We start from the raw sequence: 19,594 nt of genomic DNA on the forward strand, positions 1-19,594 counted from the left end.
CGTCGCCAACTTACTAAATATCATCGTCTACGACACAACAATGCTCCAACAAACAGCCGGTAGATGGCGTTTGCAGGCTAAGTCGTTTACCGACGTAATTTTATTACCATAACAGGGCGTTTTAAGTGCACCATGCCGAACGATTCTTGCGATCGGCTTTCGAGATGACATTAAAAGCTTGCATTGGTAATGGTCAGTACGTATACTGACCCGACAGATTTGTGTTTGAAATTGGAAATACGAGGTGTGATTAACACTCACTTACTACATGGTATCGTAACCTGTGTAATTGTATATAATGAACTGAACGAAGATTATCACACAACTCCGGTTCCCTTTCAAATCGAAAAAATCTTTCGCCTTTTACTAAAGATTTCCGTGGAGGGGAACACTCTAAGGAGTCTAGAATGTAATTTTTTTAAACACCTGACCTTCTGGTCGGGCCCAGATCTAACGATGTTATTGGTGCTACGTATCCATCTTAAACAATTGACTACTGGTTAAATTTGGAAATTTTTATTAATTTGAAGATCCAGCAGAAAACAATATAATATTAATATCAGACGATTTAAGTGAAAAAAAACCAAACAATCCGATGAAGATTATGAAACATATTTCAAATATAAAGTAATTAATGATTGCATTTGCAACTCTACCATGGAGAGTAGTAAAACATTACTCAAAAAAAATAATTTAATATTTTTTAATTGTACATAGAGGTACATACCCACTTAATACATATATAATAATTAATAAATACATTATAGTAGTATAGTACACTTAGTACAGTATAATAATAATTTTTTTATAAATTTTAATAAATAATACCAATTATAATGTACGAATATATTATATAACCAATTTTTTTCTTATAGTTCATATTTTGTAATTCCTCGCAAATGTCCACTATATCGAGGTTTCGCTGTAGTACCATTATAATATTATATTGTGTAGATTGTAAAGATGCTTAATAGTAATGCCTGCGAGTAATATATACATGTATATTATGTATATAATCATATTTTTTTAAATATTGAGTTAACCATACGTAAATACCTATATATTGATCTGGGTTGATCTCAAAACCGTTAATTTACAATATTACTCAATTGAATAATAATAATTGTATTATTACCACTACAGGATAATGATTTTTAATTAATAATATATGTATATTCAACATTGTTATAGACGTTATAGTATTTTTGGCTGGCAAATGACTGTTGAGAAACGGACTATTTAAATTATTTATGAATTTATCTATGATAATTTATTTACCAAGAAAATTCATAAATTGTAATGACTAAATGACTAGTATTAATTAATTTATGACTACAGTTTATATAACAGTTACTGTGTGTACACATATTACTCATATCATTGATTTAAATATAATTTCAATATTATAATTGTTCACGATTTTTTTATATAAAAAATATTTTATATGTTCCTACTACCTAGTATTTGTAATTGTATTTCAAGCATTGATGCAAAATATTATAACACAAACAAACAACAAAATTAGCTATTTAAGTAAAGAAGTCTAAAACTGATATCATTTTTAAAGATAATTTTGTTTAAAAATGTAATAATATTTTCGAATCTAAGCGGATTTAGGATTAAAATAACAAGTTTTATTATTGTATCTGTAGTCGCCTTTTAGTAAAAGTGTTTCAATCCTTTACTACAATATTTGATCAGTTATCTGCAGATAGAAAAACGAATCTAGTTGGTATTTTGAATTAAACAATTTTACAGTACTAATCTTAATAATTGTGAAAAACAAAAATTTGGAAATAACGATTTTTACGTAAAACCTCTTATTGACAAAATCGATTTTGTTATCTTGGGTGATAAGCCGGTTTCACCAAAAGTGTACCTTTACCTTTTCTACCAATACTCATTTCAATAAAAATAATTTTTATAGATACTATTTAAAGCAGTACAATAAGTACAATAAGTTTTTTTTTAAAGCCTAGGTAGGTATATGATATTGTAAAAAGGTGTAAGTATTACAAATTTTAATAAAATAATTTTTGTATTTTTATTGTGTTATAATAATAATTAAGCAATAATGATAAAAATAAATCATGAAGTAACATGTACACTTTTATTAGATACATGTACTTAACGTCCGTGATTTTTTTGTATAATTCTATAACGAATGGCCATTAACAGTTAACACATACAATACAATGTTTTCCAAATGTTTATATTAGGACAAAAAGCATAAAATATTGAATTTATACGTACTTTTCAAAATATTTTAATTCTTTGTTAGCTAATTTTAGACTGAAATTTTGGACTTTTTAAAAATATTTCAAATACGTGAGCACGATTTTTTTTTAATTTCAAATTTTTAAATATTATTTGTGTATGTACCATTGATTTTAGAATATACTAAAATCAATGGTATGTACCCATGATAATCTAATATTAATTTCGTCTTCCCACGGCGTATAGATAGCGCTGCATATTTTGTTTTGTATCATTTCTCCGCCGGCATCATAATAATATTTTTTAATTCTTTTGTGCCCTTCGACTTTTTTTTGCCCTTCAACTTTGCGCACTGGACATTTGAGAGACACTGATGGACTGATGTTATGCGTCGATTTGATGGCGCAACTGACAACTATTGAAGTTGTCTGTTGTAATAATTTTAATAATACTATCTAACAATTATATTATTTATTAATGCCAATTAAATGCATACAATTTATTCGTCGTTATGAACTCAACATTTCATGCCAGTGCTTTTACAGTGTTACACGTTTCGCAAACATTTTGATTTACACGTTTATACTCTAATCGGTGTTCGGATTTATACACATCATGGGTTCGATGGAAGTAATAATATTAATAATAAAAATAATAATAGTATGTAGTATGTACGAAATAGTAATAATATAAAATATAATAATATGTATGTACCTACTGGGAACTACTGATTAATTTTAAACCAGAATATTGACATTGAACGCGAATCGATCGATATTCACGAATTTGTGACAATTATTTGGCGAAGTAACGTAAGGCGCGCGCACAGTTTCAACTTTCAAACGTATCTATTGATCATTGATTAATATTATTTTTATTTTTATTTATTCTGATAGGTAATAATTAAGTCCCCGAAATGTTAAGGCGTAATTATAAAGTCATAAAACAAAATTTCTACCCGGAGCCATACGTTAAATTGGTCGAATTATGTTTTTAGTTTTTTTGGGCGTTATAGGACTACTATATTTATATAGATAATATTATAATATCATGTACGTACATTATGCATTTGTTTTAATATTTTATTTTGTCAATAGCAGACAAATATAATATATTTTAAAAATGTGACTAACATAAATCATAATTCTTAGACGCATACCTATTTGGAAATTACGAAATAGTTAAATGAATAAATAGGTAGATACTTAACTATTTTAAAAAATGTATTTATAATACGTTCCGATATACTCGATATAGTATTTTTATTTCTTTCTTCAAAAAAATACTTGCAAATTTTAATTTAATTTGACACCATATTATGTAATTATATTTTATTAATAAGACCGTGAGTAAATGTGTTTGTATTTAAAATAATTAAGTGTGATGTATACCTTGATTATATTTAATGTCTTGTATAATTATAAGATTGAACATATTATATATCATGTGATCGTAATTATCGATTTTATACGTCTACTATAGTAATAATATATAAATGAAAAGTAGAATACCTACTATTATGATTTAAAATCTGATAAATACAGATATTGGTAATTGGTATTTTCATTTTCATTTTCATTAATCTTTTTTCTTATATTCAAGCCCACTAAATCTGGTTTGTAAACACCAATTTATATTAAACATGACATTTATAAATGATAAATCTCATATTATCAATAATATTACGCATCTTTTGTACCCAACGATTACAAACATTAACGTGTAAATGTATAGTACGTTTAAATAACATTAGCCATTAGGTATAATGATATGTGAAATACACACATAATTGCAGTGTTATTATATTATATATCATTTGGTCAGATGAAAACTATGTCAGATTTCTGCCAAAATATCAGGCTCGCGTATCTATAGATTTTTTCACAAAATAATTTACATATAAATAGTAAGTAATATAAGTTTTTCGGTTAACCTAACTAAATTATTCGTGCTCTTACTGTAGACCATACATTTTTCCATCGGGACTTTTCGTTGGCTCTATTGGATTCTAGACGCTAGTGGTGTAGGCACCTCGAATAATGCGATGTCTCTTACCAGCGACGAGCCTAGCCGAGCCAAAGCTTTCTTGTCCTGCAGCAGTCAAATGTTTGAATTTGCTATAACCATTGTCATTGTAATAATGTAATTGTTACTGTACTGGACCAGCTAACAATTTTATTTTAGATTCGTATTCGAGTACGTTGACCTACGTTGATCGGAAAAAAAATTAAATCTGTAGCCGACCGGACCATGAATGGCCTAACCCTCGACATACGATGACAATGGTCGCGTACGCATTTTTCTAACGGTTGCGCGTACATTATATAATATATAGTATAATATTTATTGTACTATGTTCCAACAACCCCTTTTACTTTTTTTTTTTACACAGTTCTTCGCGAGTAATTTTATAATATCGTATATTATTATTATTATTATTATTATTATTATTATATAAACGATTTCGCGCATGTCGCTCCCTCGCACGCCTTGCATCGTACAATACGCGTATTGTATGCTATTATAGTGCGACATATTTAATAAACCACATATTATATATTTATATAGGTATATATATATGTAGGTAGTTACTAGTTATGCAAACATATACATAGTATTCCGCAAATAAAAGCGCAAGCAATTCGTGCGGCCATGGTAAAATCGATATGATTTTCCGACATAAAATATTAAATCAAAAATAACGCCATCGGCTATTCCTCTCCCTCTCTCTCTGTCGCTAGTAACAGATTACTATCGTATTGCAGCTGCTACTGTGTTTCTACTATATAATATTGGCCGAGTTTTTATATTTTAGAAAAGTCTTTAACGTTACTAATTTACTATACTAAATACTCTAACACGGATTTCACCGCCAGGTTATGTACTTCGTAAAGTATAATGTCAATCAACAAAATATATTTCGAAAATTTTGGTTTTATTGACTGTATAATATTACATATTTGTACTATAGATGTACCTACGTTGTCGACCTGTAAATCAATCATTTATATACATAATTACATTAAAATATATTGGACAGCACATTGATATTTCGGTAAATATACATAATACATTATATACTTTACGAAAAGAAGAAGCAACCCCATAAAGATTTAATAGCATTTCTTTTTACAACATCTTCATTATTTCAAACGTTTTTCTTCTGTGCATATATTGTTATGTGCCATTTTTAATCGTGTATGGGTATAATATGCAAATGTTTTTGATTTTTAACAGCTAAAGTTTTCGCTGCTCTACTCTGACCCAAACACACGCACACACACACATACATACATAAAAAGTGAGGAGACGAGTCCACCTCGACGATGGCGTTTCCCCGCGCCGGGACTTTTGCATTTTATAGATTAAACCGACTGCGGCGTGTGTGCGTGCGCGTGGCCGAGGGTGGCGTCGCGCCCCTTCCCGTACATTATTAGCTGCCGCAGCAGCAGCCCTTCGCAGCGGTGCGCACAGCATCGGAGACCCGGCAGAAGGATCACGACTCTCAGAGGACCCTCACGTCGGCCGTGGACCGCGCACTGTACGTATCACATCCGATCGTCTGCTGTTAGTAAGTATAATAATATATCGGTATAATACTATGCCTTTATTAAAACTATTATAAATCATCTTTTTCTTACGGAATTCCTGTGTTAAAATGTATGTATTAAAATGCAACAATTATAGCTATAATATTATTATTCTATTCACATATGTATATCTATTTGAATATTTTATCAGTGATACTGCGCATCGCGGAAACTACATTACGGGCCTCTATATTACACGCACGTTAATATATATTATTATAATTTATATATATATATATATGTGTATATTATTGTTTGCTTTTCTTTGTCATACGTACCTATTTATACGTAGTATGTTCCTCGTTCGCTCACTAAAATCACGCATTCGCGCAACACTTGTGGTGTGTTTATACACGTAATATAAACTTCCGTTTTTTTGTAAATGTAAAGTATTCGTTTAAAACGAGTTTGTGCAGAGCAGCTTTGAGTAGATCTCCGTATTGGGTTATAATCCGTATTGAAATATGTTTATATCTTCCCGATTCAAGCATCACATATTATATTATATAAGTAACGCCATTATTTAAACGGTCGTGTCCCGGTTTTCGTCTAGGAAACAAATATGTACGATAGTTTTTTTTCCACATTTCGTGTTTTCATAATATGTACATATTTTGTTTTCGATTTTCGCATCGTATATTTACAAAGCAGCAGCCGCCGCCGCCGAGTTCCGGTCTCGTCCCCCACCGCGACACGTTCTCTACGCAACTCTCGCCCTTTGCCCACGCCCCGGACTCAGCAGCAGCATCAGCAGCCGTGATCAATACACGTCGGCCACCGCACCGAGATTCGCAGCACCCTCCACCACTACCACCACCACCCTGCTAGCACCACTAATCGGGCGGCCTCCCTTCGGCCAAGGTCAGAAGTGCGTTCGCTTTACATCCCCCGACGTGTTTGGACGCCCCAAGTGCGCCGTTTCGTTTCCGGTGCAGACTTGTCGTAGTATAACATATTTATACAAGCCGGCTTACTTATGACGAATAAATTTTTGTTCTCTTGCCATCCATACTAGGTTACTACTTTTTTATAGACATAGACTATTATTATTATTATTATTATCGTTTTCCAGTAATTTACAGTTTGCTCATCGTCGCCCGCCGTGGTCCATGTGCAAGTCTCCGGTCACGTCAGAAATGTAACGCATCCGTGATCTACCCTGTAGATCCGGGCTTTTGTAGAATAATCGATACGTTCAGAAGCTCGTCTCTACAGGTATCTTACGGATGGAAGTTTACCCCGACCCGCGGCGGCACCATACATCGAACGGACGGCAGCCACGACGCCTGATGATAGTATAGTACCTACCTATACAATATATTATATTATTAGTTAATTTTGAGCCTTAACCCGTCGTTGCATCCTCCGCCGACGTCAACGAACGAGTATGAAGGTTTTCGATGCACGTATGGTTTAGCTGTCGCGGCGTCTCCTCTGCGCTCGTCAGTCGTCAATCATCATCCGTTCGAAAATATAATACTTAATATTTTTACTCATTTTTTTACATTTTGTATAATTTCCGCATAATTTCTTCTATTTAAAATGAAATAAGTGTCAATATTTCATCCTTGTCGTGACCGTGGATCAATCGATTATTTATAGCCACTGTAGGTTATTAACATATTATTATAATACATATATATAGGTACGTACAAACATAAATAATATGATACACCAATACACCATACATTATTGCATACTCGGTTAGGTTAGCTTAATATCTTTCGTGATTTAACAATATTTTGTTAGGTACTTATTTTCTTATGGTTGTAGTTATATACTTATAGTCGTATATACATATATATGAGTTTGTCACAATTAAACATTATTGAATATTATTGTTATAGAAATGGTGACATTAATGTATAATCCCTATACTATGGTGCGTGTATGTACCTATATATAATATATTATAACAATTAACAATAATTTTATTTTGTATAACATGACATTTATCTACAAAAATGTTTCATGTTTTGTGTTTTTATTTCTTCATAATATTATTTAGTTATAGACATATAAACTAAAATCTAGAATAAGAAAATAAAAAAAATATATGTTCACATAATATACAAACCAGTAAGTACTAAGTTAAATTATTGTGTATTGCCTTAAATAGTTCTAAACATATTTTTAGTGATACAAGTTTTTAACATTTTTAATTTTTATGTATATTCATTTATTTTATTTTTAAATAAATGTTGTTTTAACTTTTCAGTACAATAAATAATTAAAATTTATTTTTGCATACACAATTAATTATTTATTTGTAACAATAATTTTATTTTGAACTATTATTTTTGGAAAAATATCAATTAATAATAGAAATTAGAAATATGTACAAAACTTTTATGGCCATATAATTAAAATGTGTTATTTTAAATTTTTGTTTATTTATATTTAATAAATATATAGTTAAAATGTATAGTATTTACAAACTATAATTTGTGTTTGATACCTACACTTTTTGAGTTAAGTAATAGAATTATATAAATTTGCATATATAATTTTTTATAATTCATATTCAGTCATATTATTATGACAACAACTCATTCTCTCTATATCGAATCTTGTAAGGTTGTAAACAACAATTGGACTTGTTTTAACTAACTATGTTTTCTTACTTGGATTCAAGTATTGATCTTATCATACTACAATATATCCTATAGGCAGTTGCGAGTCAATTAACATTTAACATAAGGTATGTATACATTTCACATTAAACTTATATTTTATATACAATTGCATGGTATGATATACTACATTCTATAAGTGTAAGAAAGAAACCCCCTGGACTAAAGTCTTATTGTCTAATATCTAGTATTAGCCATTTTTAGTTATATTAACTTTAATTTTACTTATTCTATTATTTTTACATTATTACAATAATATATATAATTATTTCCACCATGTGCCAATTGTCATATCCCCTTAGCATTAAACGACGTATTAATTGATTTTTTATTTAAAAAACCTGAGGTATTATAATGTAGTTAGTTGTTTTTATTGCGATATATCTCTGTTAAGGCATAATAATCCACATACAAACAAAACTTTCATATTTTTTTATACTATTAATATTTACGATTAATTATTTGTTAGTAAATTGCGCATTAACTTTAGTAAGTATGCCAAGTATGTTATGTCTTATTTAAACAAACCTAATAGTCCAATTACACTTGATCTATATAGAATTAATTTATTAATAATTAAACTAATTTTTATCAATAATATAGGAATACATTATAAAGTCAAACAAAATGATAATGATAATATACATATATTTATTATTTAAATCATATAATCAATGTTGGACGGTGGCGTTTATTTTAGCATACACTTTTGTAGTACAGGTATATGTATAAATTATTCACATTATAACTTAAATCTTTGTATAACTTCTTTCACATATTTTTTAAAATCAATATTCTTGATTTGACTAATACTAATTTTGTATCTTTTTGTACAAGTATCGGAACAAAATATTAAAAATATGATACACAGATTGGAAGTTAGACTATAAAGTATAATTGAAAATTTAAAGAACTAAACTTACTATATAAGTTAATACCTAAGTACAAAAATTTAAAATTTAAAAACGATTACAATCCGGAAAATCATATGAATACAGTACTCCTCGCAGTTATATTTTATTTAAACATATATTTTCTGGGTGTACAAATATTTATCAACCCATTATTACAGTCTTATAAATTCTTATAATCTTTAATCTAACCTAACCAGTTGATCAAGCTGAGAACTCGAGTAAGCAATTTACAATATTTGTTTACAAACAAGAACTATTTCAGTATTTCACATCATTCGTTTTTAAGGAGCATTATATAGGCAACTTATTTGTTATTTTTAATTTTCCATAAAATAATATTTGTGGCCATCGTACAAATTTGTAGACTTGAGTCAGTCAATTTTAAATTGAACTTTATAAGCCATGTTCTTATTTTTGATCTGCGTTATGTCCCATTATACTTTTGTTATTATTTGTACATTCGCCACTCGTAAAATCATCCCACAAAAGACATTATGTAGCTATCAAGGAGTATCTATGCATCGGCGTAACTAGGGAGGGGGAAGTCGAGAGCGAGCTTAGTCACTTGTATTTGTATTAAGCCCCCCTATAAGGTTTTACTTTTTAGCTTCAATTAGCATTCAAATTATTTTTAACTTTGGTTTTCTAGGACTCTAGCCCTTATAACTATGGTAGATAATACAGGGTCCGGCAAAAAACCTCCCATATTTCAAGAGGCAGTTGCAAATATACAAACAAAGAAATAGAAAAAATTCTTTTATTTTTTTCTAATAAATATTATGCCACTTTTAATTATTTATTTTAAACATTACATTAGTTAAGTAGTATCCTCCATTGTTAACACATTCATGAAGCCTTTCCCGATAGTTTTCCATAACTCTTCATGTCATTGCTAGTGTAATGGAGGCCAATGCCTGGTTATTGGCTCCTTAAGTGTTTGTAGGGATGCGGGGCGATGATCGTACACTGTGCCTTTAAATATCCCTAAAGATCGTAAACACAGCCCACAGGGTGATCACGTTAAAAACTTTAAATTTAGAATTTTTTTTTTAAATCGAGTTTATTTTCATTTTTTTTTTTTGGTTTTTATTTCGTTTTTTTTTTTTGTTTTTTTTTTTGTTCCTTATCATTACATCTACTAAAAATGGCACGTATACCACTATCCATCGATACCCTCTCCGCTGTTGTACATTGTACCACCACCACAACTCACACAGCACTATTTCTAAATAAGGGAGGTTTTTTTGTCGGACCCTGTATATGGAATCTGTATAAAATTTATGTGATCTTGAATGGCTGCGACCGACTGTAAATTATCCATATGTTATGATTAGAATACGGATTTGAATGAAAAAAGCATTTCTTTCTGAATATCCGAGGGTATATATTGCTTTCCAAGCACAAAATTTATTTCATCATACATCAAGGAAATAAAAATTATAACATTTATTTTAATCCAAGAGCAAAATATTTGAAACAAATATATGATAAAATATATAATTTTTAATTTATACAAAATTACATTTATATTAATATATTATAGCTAGTATAACTCATAAAAAATATAGTGGAAATGAACAAACAACTGTTAATTAAACGCAAAAATATTTTATATATTTGAAGTCTTAAATAAAGTCCCCCCTGCATTAAAATCAAAAATATAAAACAATTAATATTAACTGTAGTATTATTGAGTTTTGTTTAAAATATATTATAATATTTATCAACGTTAAATTATTATCTAAAAAGTCTTATTTATTGATAAATACCATTTTATTTTTAAAAAAAATGTAACAATGTAAATATACGATTTATCTAATTTTATTTCGTATGTCAATATACCCGTGGTATGTACATAGGAATGTACGTTTCGTACAAATATTAATTGGCATTAACAAAATCTTCGTTTGCCGTGTGGGAAATCACTAAAACTTATTTTCATCAATATAATATATATATACATATATATATTAGTGTTAGTAAATATTAAAAAATATTCAAATTATCAAATATTTAATTATTTAGATTCGATGTTCAACAATAAATCGTTCAAGGTTTATTGATACATTTATTCTATATCATAGAGTTTTGGCAATATTTTATGTAATTCTGTACAAAGTACGATGTATTAAATAAATACACATTAGATATACGTACAATTATCGAACAAATAAAAATGGTTTTATTTTCAGACTAAAATGAATAAGTTATAACTTATAACTAATTAAGTTCAGTCAGTTGTCGATGGAGCCAGTGGAGGTAGCAGAAATCAGTGGTCAAACATTTTATCTGAACATCTGAAGTATAGGTAAATTGTTATTTATTATTTTAAATATAAACAAAAATAGCGGTTATCCCTATAAAGCTATAATTTATGGTATTTAAAGCCATGTTGTTAAATATAATAAACCAGTAAATACTAAATTCTTAATAGATACGGCCGATAGGTACGGAATCAAAATTAAGAAAAGTTTATAGTAAATAATAACGAACATTTGAAGACTTCTAATTATGTATTTAATTAGGTCAAATAGGTCAATTTTCTATATAGGTACTTATAAATTAGTGCGATGATGAGCTTAACCATATGATACTTCACGTTTCCAAAATACAATACTTCTATCTTTTTCTAATATACTGGAAAAAATCTTTTAAAAATTTACCCGATACTAAATAAAAATTCCAAACGCACAATTTGGCTTTAGGCGAACAGGTGTTAAATCGGAGGTGGTATGAAGAACTAATATTCAAACTTTATAATTCTTACCCATTATGTTATTTCTCACCCTCAAATTATTTATATCAAATTGAACATTTGCAGTAAGACGTGAAGAAGAAATTTCCAAGTTTCTACTTACATCCTATAAACGCAGGTGTTCTCCGAGACAGTATCATTTCTCCGACTCTCTACAATATATATATATACAGCAAACATACCAAATTCAACCGAACTATTCTAGTACTTTCGCCGACGATACAGGCTGATACAGCCATAACTTCATTTAACTCCGATATAATGACTGCTATATACAACCTCCAAGACCCCCTAATTCAACTACAAGAATTTTTAATTTTATGGAAAATCAAAATCAACGAAATCAATTCCATAAAAATGTATTCTATAAGATTTTCAGATTGTGCAAAATTAACTGCTGGTCTAATAATTGGAGGAGGGGTATGTTTTCCTATTTTTGTTTTTTTAAATGTTACGGCTATTTTTTAGTACACTGGAGTACTGGACATACATTGTAGGATGTTGTTGCTTTCGTTTGAAAAATGTTCATAACATTTGACACAAAAAAGTTTGTGAGAACAATATAACTTTGTGTGATCATGAGTCTGGACCACAAGGAAGTTTGAGTTTCGTAGTTACACTAGTTGAACATACATGAGTTAGTGTAAGACATGTTGTATTATGTACCCAAGGCTAAGTAATATTAATTGGAATATTTACTTTTTGAGGTGTATTTTTCATGCAAACTATGAGCATATTTTAAAATTCGACACTGTTGTAATGAAAGTCTATGTAAATTAAATCAATGTCAGCTATAATTAAAACAAATAGTTTGATTTCCAGCCGAAAAAAATCGCAACAGATATTTTTGTATTAGTAATCGAACGATATGAAGATAAGGTTAAATTATCGATTTTAATCAAACATTTAATATAGATAATTTTTTGAATTTATTCAACATTAAAAAACATTTTTTCGCAATAGTCCTCCGCTCAGGATTGCTTATCATTGAATTCAAATTTTACATATTTTTACAGATTATAATGATCTACCATTTACTTTATGACAAATGACAAAGTAGTACGCCTATACTGCCTATAGTACTCATTTATTTATTTTAACAGAATAATGGGTCGCACTACTTGTACCGAGCATACTTGTACAGGGGTCCATGAAGACTTATCTAACAAATGTCTTTCTTAATATTGATTTGATATTTACACAGACCTTGATAAAGAAAGATTAAAAAATATATTCTATGGACTATGATGTATCTTTTAATCTATAGTTTGTAAAATTATTTACTTTTGTGGATTATAACAAATTACTTGGTAAAATTAAATTAGTAAACGATTCGTATGTAGGTACTTATTGAAAAATAATATAAAATATGCAGTTGAGGAGCGGTGTTTAGAAAATGATATGCACTTAATACTTAAACTAATCTAAATGTTATATCATTTAATTTTAAGGTATAAAATATCAATAGTGTATTCCATATTCCCATCCCTATATAGTATATACAATATCAAATATAGTACGATCCTTGGATAGTATTAAAAAAGGGGGGCTGTAAATATTAAGCGTACCTCGGGGTGCAGTGAAGGTTAATCTGCCACTGTCGACACGTTGATAACGTACGTATTACAAGAATAGATGTAATAATGTAAGTATTAACCCTGGTCCCTGATAGTGTTGACGCGTGACGTACAACTTCGATTACAGAAATAATTATATGGCAATAATCTTCAAATCTTACACGCCCCTGACGTCACGGTGATCGAGTATTTAAGCGACATATGTTCTCAGTGAAAGGCACTTTCTTATTTCGAAGTACTGCAACGGTCAGTGAAGTGTTGCACATCGCTTCGCTATACACGTAGATAATATTTGTATTGTACATATATATATATATATATATATATGTATACATTTATTATCAAAGACTGCACACCGTTTGCTTATCAGTTATTTTATTATTATACAAAAATAAATAATAATATAAATATTAAATTACTAATAATTGAATAATTGCTCTGATTTGGAAATCTATTAGTAAATTAAAAAGAGTTCGAACGACAACGATCAACGATGGTCGGCAAAAGTGGCGGTGGTCGGCTCCGACCGGTTATACATAGTGCGTGTTAGACCTTAGACGAGACAGTAGTATTCTTTAATCTATGGTCGTGCTGCGCCACGGTCATTCGTGCTAAAAACTTGCTCGTAAGTCATATGAAAACCCCAAGTGCCATTGCTATTAATTGGCTATCGAAAATTTGTTATTTACGAGGTTAGTGTTCGCGCAGTCCGTAGTTTTGTTCTCGGTAGTTAGTTTGTAATTTTATGCGTCGCACAATTATTCCGGCGTAGTGACGGTAATAATAAGTGTTTGTTTTAGTAGTACTTACCTATTGTGAAGAGGTTGGTGTATGGATATTTTTGCAGATCCGTTAGCTATGATTTCTGATCCTCCTAAGACCCGAGACTGGTGGCCGGATCTGGAAGACTTAAAACTGTCGAACACAGCTGTAGTTGTACTGAACACAAGCATCGAGAATCCACCAAAGCTGGTGCGGCATCTGTGGAATAATTGTGAGTGTTCTGCCACTGCAATCACGTTCAAAATTAACTAAATATTATTTTTATCTTTATTTCTAGCTTGGCTCCGAGTGACTGTTGATGGCGGCACCAACAAATGGCACAGTTTCGTCAAACAAAATTCATTTGATGACTTAAAATTCCCCGACCTCATAACTGGTGATCTGGATTCGGCCAACCCTGCTGTCGTTGAGCAGTTTGTATCCATGGGCTCAACAATCATTCCCACACCTAATCAGGATGAAACAGACTTCACCAAAGCACTTAAAGAGGTTAAGAAATACTCAGCAAGTAATTATACATAAACTTATGAGCTACTTGTAATAGTCTCATGATAATCAAAATTGATTTTTTTTTTTTAGAAAATTGTAAATCAATAGATTCTATTATTGTTATGGTAAACATGTGCCATAGAGTCGATCATTTCTTGTCAAATTTAAACACTTTGTACAAGTCTAAGACCAAAGACCATTATTTCGATGAAGACATATATCTTCTGGGAAGAAATTCATTGACCTGGTTGCTCCAGGCCGGCACACATCGTATCCATGTTCCTCAGCTCCTCAGGTTTCACCCTGAGAACAATTATGTAGGCTTTTTTCCAATGGGTTCGGCATGCAACGAATGTACAACTACAGGACTCAAATGGAATTTAAGTAAGTTGCCTTTTTTTAGCTAAATATGTATTATTAAATCATTTCCAATTTTTATTACTAAATTATTAGTATATTTGATTTATTATTATTTTAGAGTAATAGTTGATTTACCTTTTAATTAGCTATTATAAATTATCTTGCACTTTGTTTTGTAAATAAAATTAATGGTGGTAAAGTAATCAATATACTGTGTAATACATTTTTATATCTTAAAATCTCATTAATTTAAAATGTATTAAATGGTTTGGTTGATCACTATCATTCCTCTTTTTACTTCTGATATTTGATTGAATATACTGTCTAACAAATGCATTCAATTTGCTGAAATTTTATTAAATATTTATATTTTTTAATTGTTGATTGATAATCTGATTATATATATATATATGTATTATGTGTTAAGACAATTTTAAATTCACGGATATTCGCTTTCTTTTAGACAGTTTAATTTATTTTATATACTAGTATTTATAGATCTAAAACCATTAGAGCATTATTATATAAACATATTAATAGGTACAATAAAAAGAAGTTTTAACAAATGTTATATACATTATTCTATATATTATAATTAGGGCACGGAAGTTGATGCATTTTGCATTTTTTTTTTTTGGAACTTTGTAGACAATGCTCTCCTGGCCACAAATGTGTTTCATTAGCATGTGAATTTGATCAACTAATTTTTATTTTGCATTTTTTGGTGTTTATTACTTTTTAAGTCATTTTTTGACATTTTTAGGTCATTTTCCCACATTTTTAGTCATTTTTACTGATTTCACATTAGTTCACTTCTTATTGTATCTTGTCGATTACCATTATGCCTATAACCTACTTAAAACTTTGAAATTACCACGGACTAAGATTAGTAACTATCCGATTTTATCTCACTGATTACTGTCGTGTTGTAGTGCAGTGCTTCTCAACCTGGGGGGCTGCAGCCCCCTAGGGGGCCGTGGTTATATGACTGGGGGGCCTTGAAATATTTATTTAATTTAAAATATTTTTGATTATTTAGTTATTATATAAATATAACATTAAACATATACATTATATTATAACCGACCATATGATTAATCATTATTTATTACATCGGGAAAGTTTATCTTACATTAGAGTTATTAGATTACTGATTAAAGTATAATAATAATGATCAACATTATTACTGAATATTTTTGTATTGCTTTATAGTTATTACCAATTCTTTTTTGTTTATATATGTTTTAAGTTATATACAACTATAAGGTTGCATGTTTCAAAAATATATTAAAAATATTTATTTTCTTTACATTTTAATAATTTATTTGTGTGAAATAGTACATGTAAATTTAGTATATCATTAAGTAAAAATTAATGATTCTGATTGAGGGAGGCCTTGACAGTTTTACATTAAATTTAGGGGACCCTATTACAAAAAAGGTCGAGAAGCACTGTTGTAGTGAATATTATTATACCTAAACATTATTATTTTTTCGTTATATTTTCAAAATTCCGAAAATTAAAACATTGGTTTAATGCTCGTCTACTTCTACTATATTTTTAATTTTTAAGGACATTTTTTTGTCATATTTTGAGTAATTTGTAAGCTTTGATAAATGTATATAGAATTTTAAAATAAAATACAGTACAATTTAAAAAAAATATTTATTTTTATTAATTTAAAACAAATATTTGTAATTTTTTTATGTCATTTTTTAAGGACATTTTTAAGTCATATTTGCATATATTTTTTAGGTCACTTTTTAATGTTTTTAAGGTCATCAACTTCCGAGCCCTATTTATAATTATATAACAAAAGAGTTCCATAAATATTTATCATAGAATAGATTAGGTTTATCAATATTAATATATTTAGTAAGTTTATGGGTATAGACTATAGGTATCTGTATACCTATAGATTTTATTTATTATAACTAAATAAATTGTAATAATTAAATGGTCTTTTTTTCATTATAATTTTTTTTTTATAGATTTATGCATGTCTGGATAATTTAAAATTTAATAATAATTAATGGATTTTTACTGGATTACTTCATCAAATACTGGGTGTTGAATTCTTAATAGATTTTTAAATTATTATTTAAACTTTTACTTATTCAATTAATTCTAACATTAACTTTTTCTTTGTAGCATTATAATAATCATATGCTCTTAAAATGAGAAGAAATATTAGTTGGAAATATCTATGGTCTCAATATGGTAAAATAATTAGACTATAATTCTTGTTACTCTAAAAATTGTTGATTTCTAAATTAAAAATTGATTATATACCATTAATAAAAAACCAAAACTCTTTAAAAAAAAATTGTGATTCAAATATATTAGATAATCAAAAATATTTAGAATATTTATATGTTATGAAATAATAAATAAATTATGAGTGTAATCACTAAATATATTTTATACTAGAAAAACAGAATTATTACATAATAGTACATTATTCATAATAGTAAAAATATTTTTTCAATTTTATGAGATTTTTTTATAGTTTTCTTTATATTTTTTTTTATTAATTATTCAAAACAATTTTCAGAGAAATGGGCAGTTGTCTACACTTTTATAAAAGTAATTAGTACATTAATTGATTTAATAATACTTTGTGAAACAATGTATAATTTTGTAGCTTAACACATAAAAATAAAATATGCTTCAAAATCAATATAAACTATTTAGTATTTAAATATTTTTAGTTTGAACTAGTGACTTAAATTCATAATTTTTATTACTATTTCTGTGACAAGGTTAAACCTAATACAATTATATTTCACATTATAGCTATACTGGTTAAAAAATTTATAATTTCTTACTAAATTCAATTAAATAGATTTTTTTTTAATGAAAGCCAGGCCCGGATTATCAATTACAGTGCTTGTAGGTTGTGAAAACGTAGGTGCCCTTATTTTACTAGTTTACCTTATACATTTTTCAATCAGTGTACAAACATTAAAACAACCCTGATTATTCAACTTGAATAGTTGGTAAAATAAAAGTTTTTACTTATTGGATATATATTTGTATCAAATAAAATATAGATGGTGTCCCTAAATTTGTGGTCAATCATGAATCTGTAGGTTGTATACTATCTACCGTTTATACCTAGCTTATATACGGACCTGATAAAAAATTTTGTATAGCTTTTTATTTTTATTAAAAAGTTAAATAATTTTAAGTTGTGATAAGTAGTAATTCTAGTTAGATGGAATACAAATAAATATTATTTTTTATGAAGAAAAAAGAGTTTTTTTCAATATTTATGTTGATAGCTTTTTTTAATGATTACTACAATCATTGTAGTTACTCTTTTTAATATCGCCGTAGACACAAAAATGAGACTTGTTTATTATGCACCAAACGACAGTTTTTTGGTAGTGATTCTTACAACAGAAAAATGTTAATTTTCAATGCTATATGGAATTTTAAAGATATAGGTAAAAGACTATAAGTAATGTGTGGTCTAGCTAGTGGCTAGTTGGTCAGCACTTATTTTTTCATGTCTGCAAATATAAAATTTAATGGTAGAAATGCTACAATGTATTCATGTAAAATTTCAATAACGGTGCAAATTAATGATAGGCCGCTGAGGACAGGTCTCATTTTTTGTGTCAGTGACTATATAACTATAATTTCTAAAGGGCTCTGCATGAACAACACTGGTTGCTTTTATTTAGAAATTATTCGATATGACTTATTTTTAATTGTACTGTCTGTGAACAAACTATATATGCAATACAATTTTTTTACATAAAGATTAAGTTTTACTATTCATTTTAGGTGGAAAACTTATGGAAATGGGAGGACTTACTAGTAGTAGTAATACATTCAATGGAGAACCAATCGTCACAATCACCAACAGTTCTCCGCTATTATGGACAATGACTATGGGCTATGAAGAAAGTTTCTAAATCTAGAAGAACTCTGTTAGATTGGTATATTTTATTTTAAAGTAAAATTTTTCCCTTCCTACTGCCTGACCACTTGTTATTTACCTGCACAATAATTATTGTGTATTTTATGATCTGCACTGTCAGTATGACTGCAATAAAATTTACTACATACCAATGTAATTATCCAATGTATCTGTGCGCTTAATTTTTATAAAGTAATATTATAGAAGTTTGTTATATGTTTTTAGAATATATATGTTGTTAGGGCCTTAAGGGTTGTTATATTTAAAATAGTCTATGCAATAATGTATTTAATTGTTTTTTCAATCAAATATATTTATACACATGTATTTGTGATGTTCCATTTTTAT

The 19,594-nt window shown here is 28.7% G+C and overlaps 1 protein-coding gene, 1 long non-coding RNA gene and 1 other non-coding gene across 8 annotated transcripts; all 3 read left to right on the forward strand.

The window, feature by feature from the left end:
* The first annotated feature begins 323 nt into the window (after positions 1-323).
* On the forward strand, positions 324-444 carry LOC132923556 (U5 spliceosomal RNA). Its single transcript, XR_009661211.1, has one exon. It is a non-coding gene; the product is annotated as a U5 spliceosomal RNA (small nuclear RNA).
* Positions 445-5,669: 5,225 nt separating this feature from the next.
* LOC132923063 (uncharacterized) lies at positions 5,670-8,047 on the forward strand. The gene is made up of 2 exons (XR_009661095.1): positions 5,670-5,788; positions 6,880-8,047. It is a non-coding gene; the product is annotated as an uncharacterized LOC132923063 (long non-coding RNA).
* Positions 8,048-11,580: 3,533 nt separating this feature from the next.
* On the forward strand, positions 11,581-19,573 carry LOC132921858 (thiamin pyrophosphokinase 1). 6 transcript variants are annotated; one of them, XM_060985095.1, is made up of 5 exons: positions 11,581-11,662; positions 14,534-14,680; positions 14,747-14,977; positions 15,049-15,342; positions 19,111-19,573. In XM_060985095.1, exons 2-5 carry the CDS (start codon positions 14,545-14,547, stop codon positions 19,239-19,241), a joined length of 792 nt encoding a protein of 263 aa, XP_060841078.1. In that variant the 5' UTR covers positions 11,581-11,662; positions 14,534-14,544; the 3' UTR covers positions 19,242-19,573. The 6 variants fall into 6 exon arrangements, with proteins under 6 accessions (XP_060841078.1, XP_060841072.1, XP_060841076.1 ...); XM_060985089.1 differs by lacking the exon at positions 11,581-11,662 and adding an exon at positions 14,063-14,378; XM_060985093.1 differs by lacking the exon at positions 11,581-11,662 and adding an exon at positions 14,064-14,463.
* Positions 19,574-19,594: the final 21 nt, after the last annotated feature.

This window comes from Rhopalosiphum padi, chromosome 2 (genome assembly GCF_020882245.1).
Source record: "Rhopalosiphum padi isolate XX-2018 chromosome 2, ASM2088224v1, whole genome shotgun sequence".
NCBI lineage: Eukaryota > Metazoa > Arthropoda > Insecta > Hemiptera > Aphididae > Rhopalosiphum > Rhopalosiphum padi.

Coding starts and splice junctions, on each gene's coding strand:
- LOC132921858 (XM_060985089.1), top strand. CDS start 14,321: ATGAAAACCCCAAGTGCCATTGCTATTAATTGGCTATCGAAAATTTGT. Junction 14,379..14,533: donor GAAAATTTGTTATTTACGAG/GTTAGTGTTCGC, acceptor ATATTTTTGCAG/ATCCGTTAGCTATGATTTCT. Junction 15,343..19,110: donor AGGACTCAAATGGAATTTAA/GTAAGTTGCCTT, acceptor TATTCATTTTAG/GTGGAAAACTTATGGAAATG.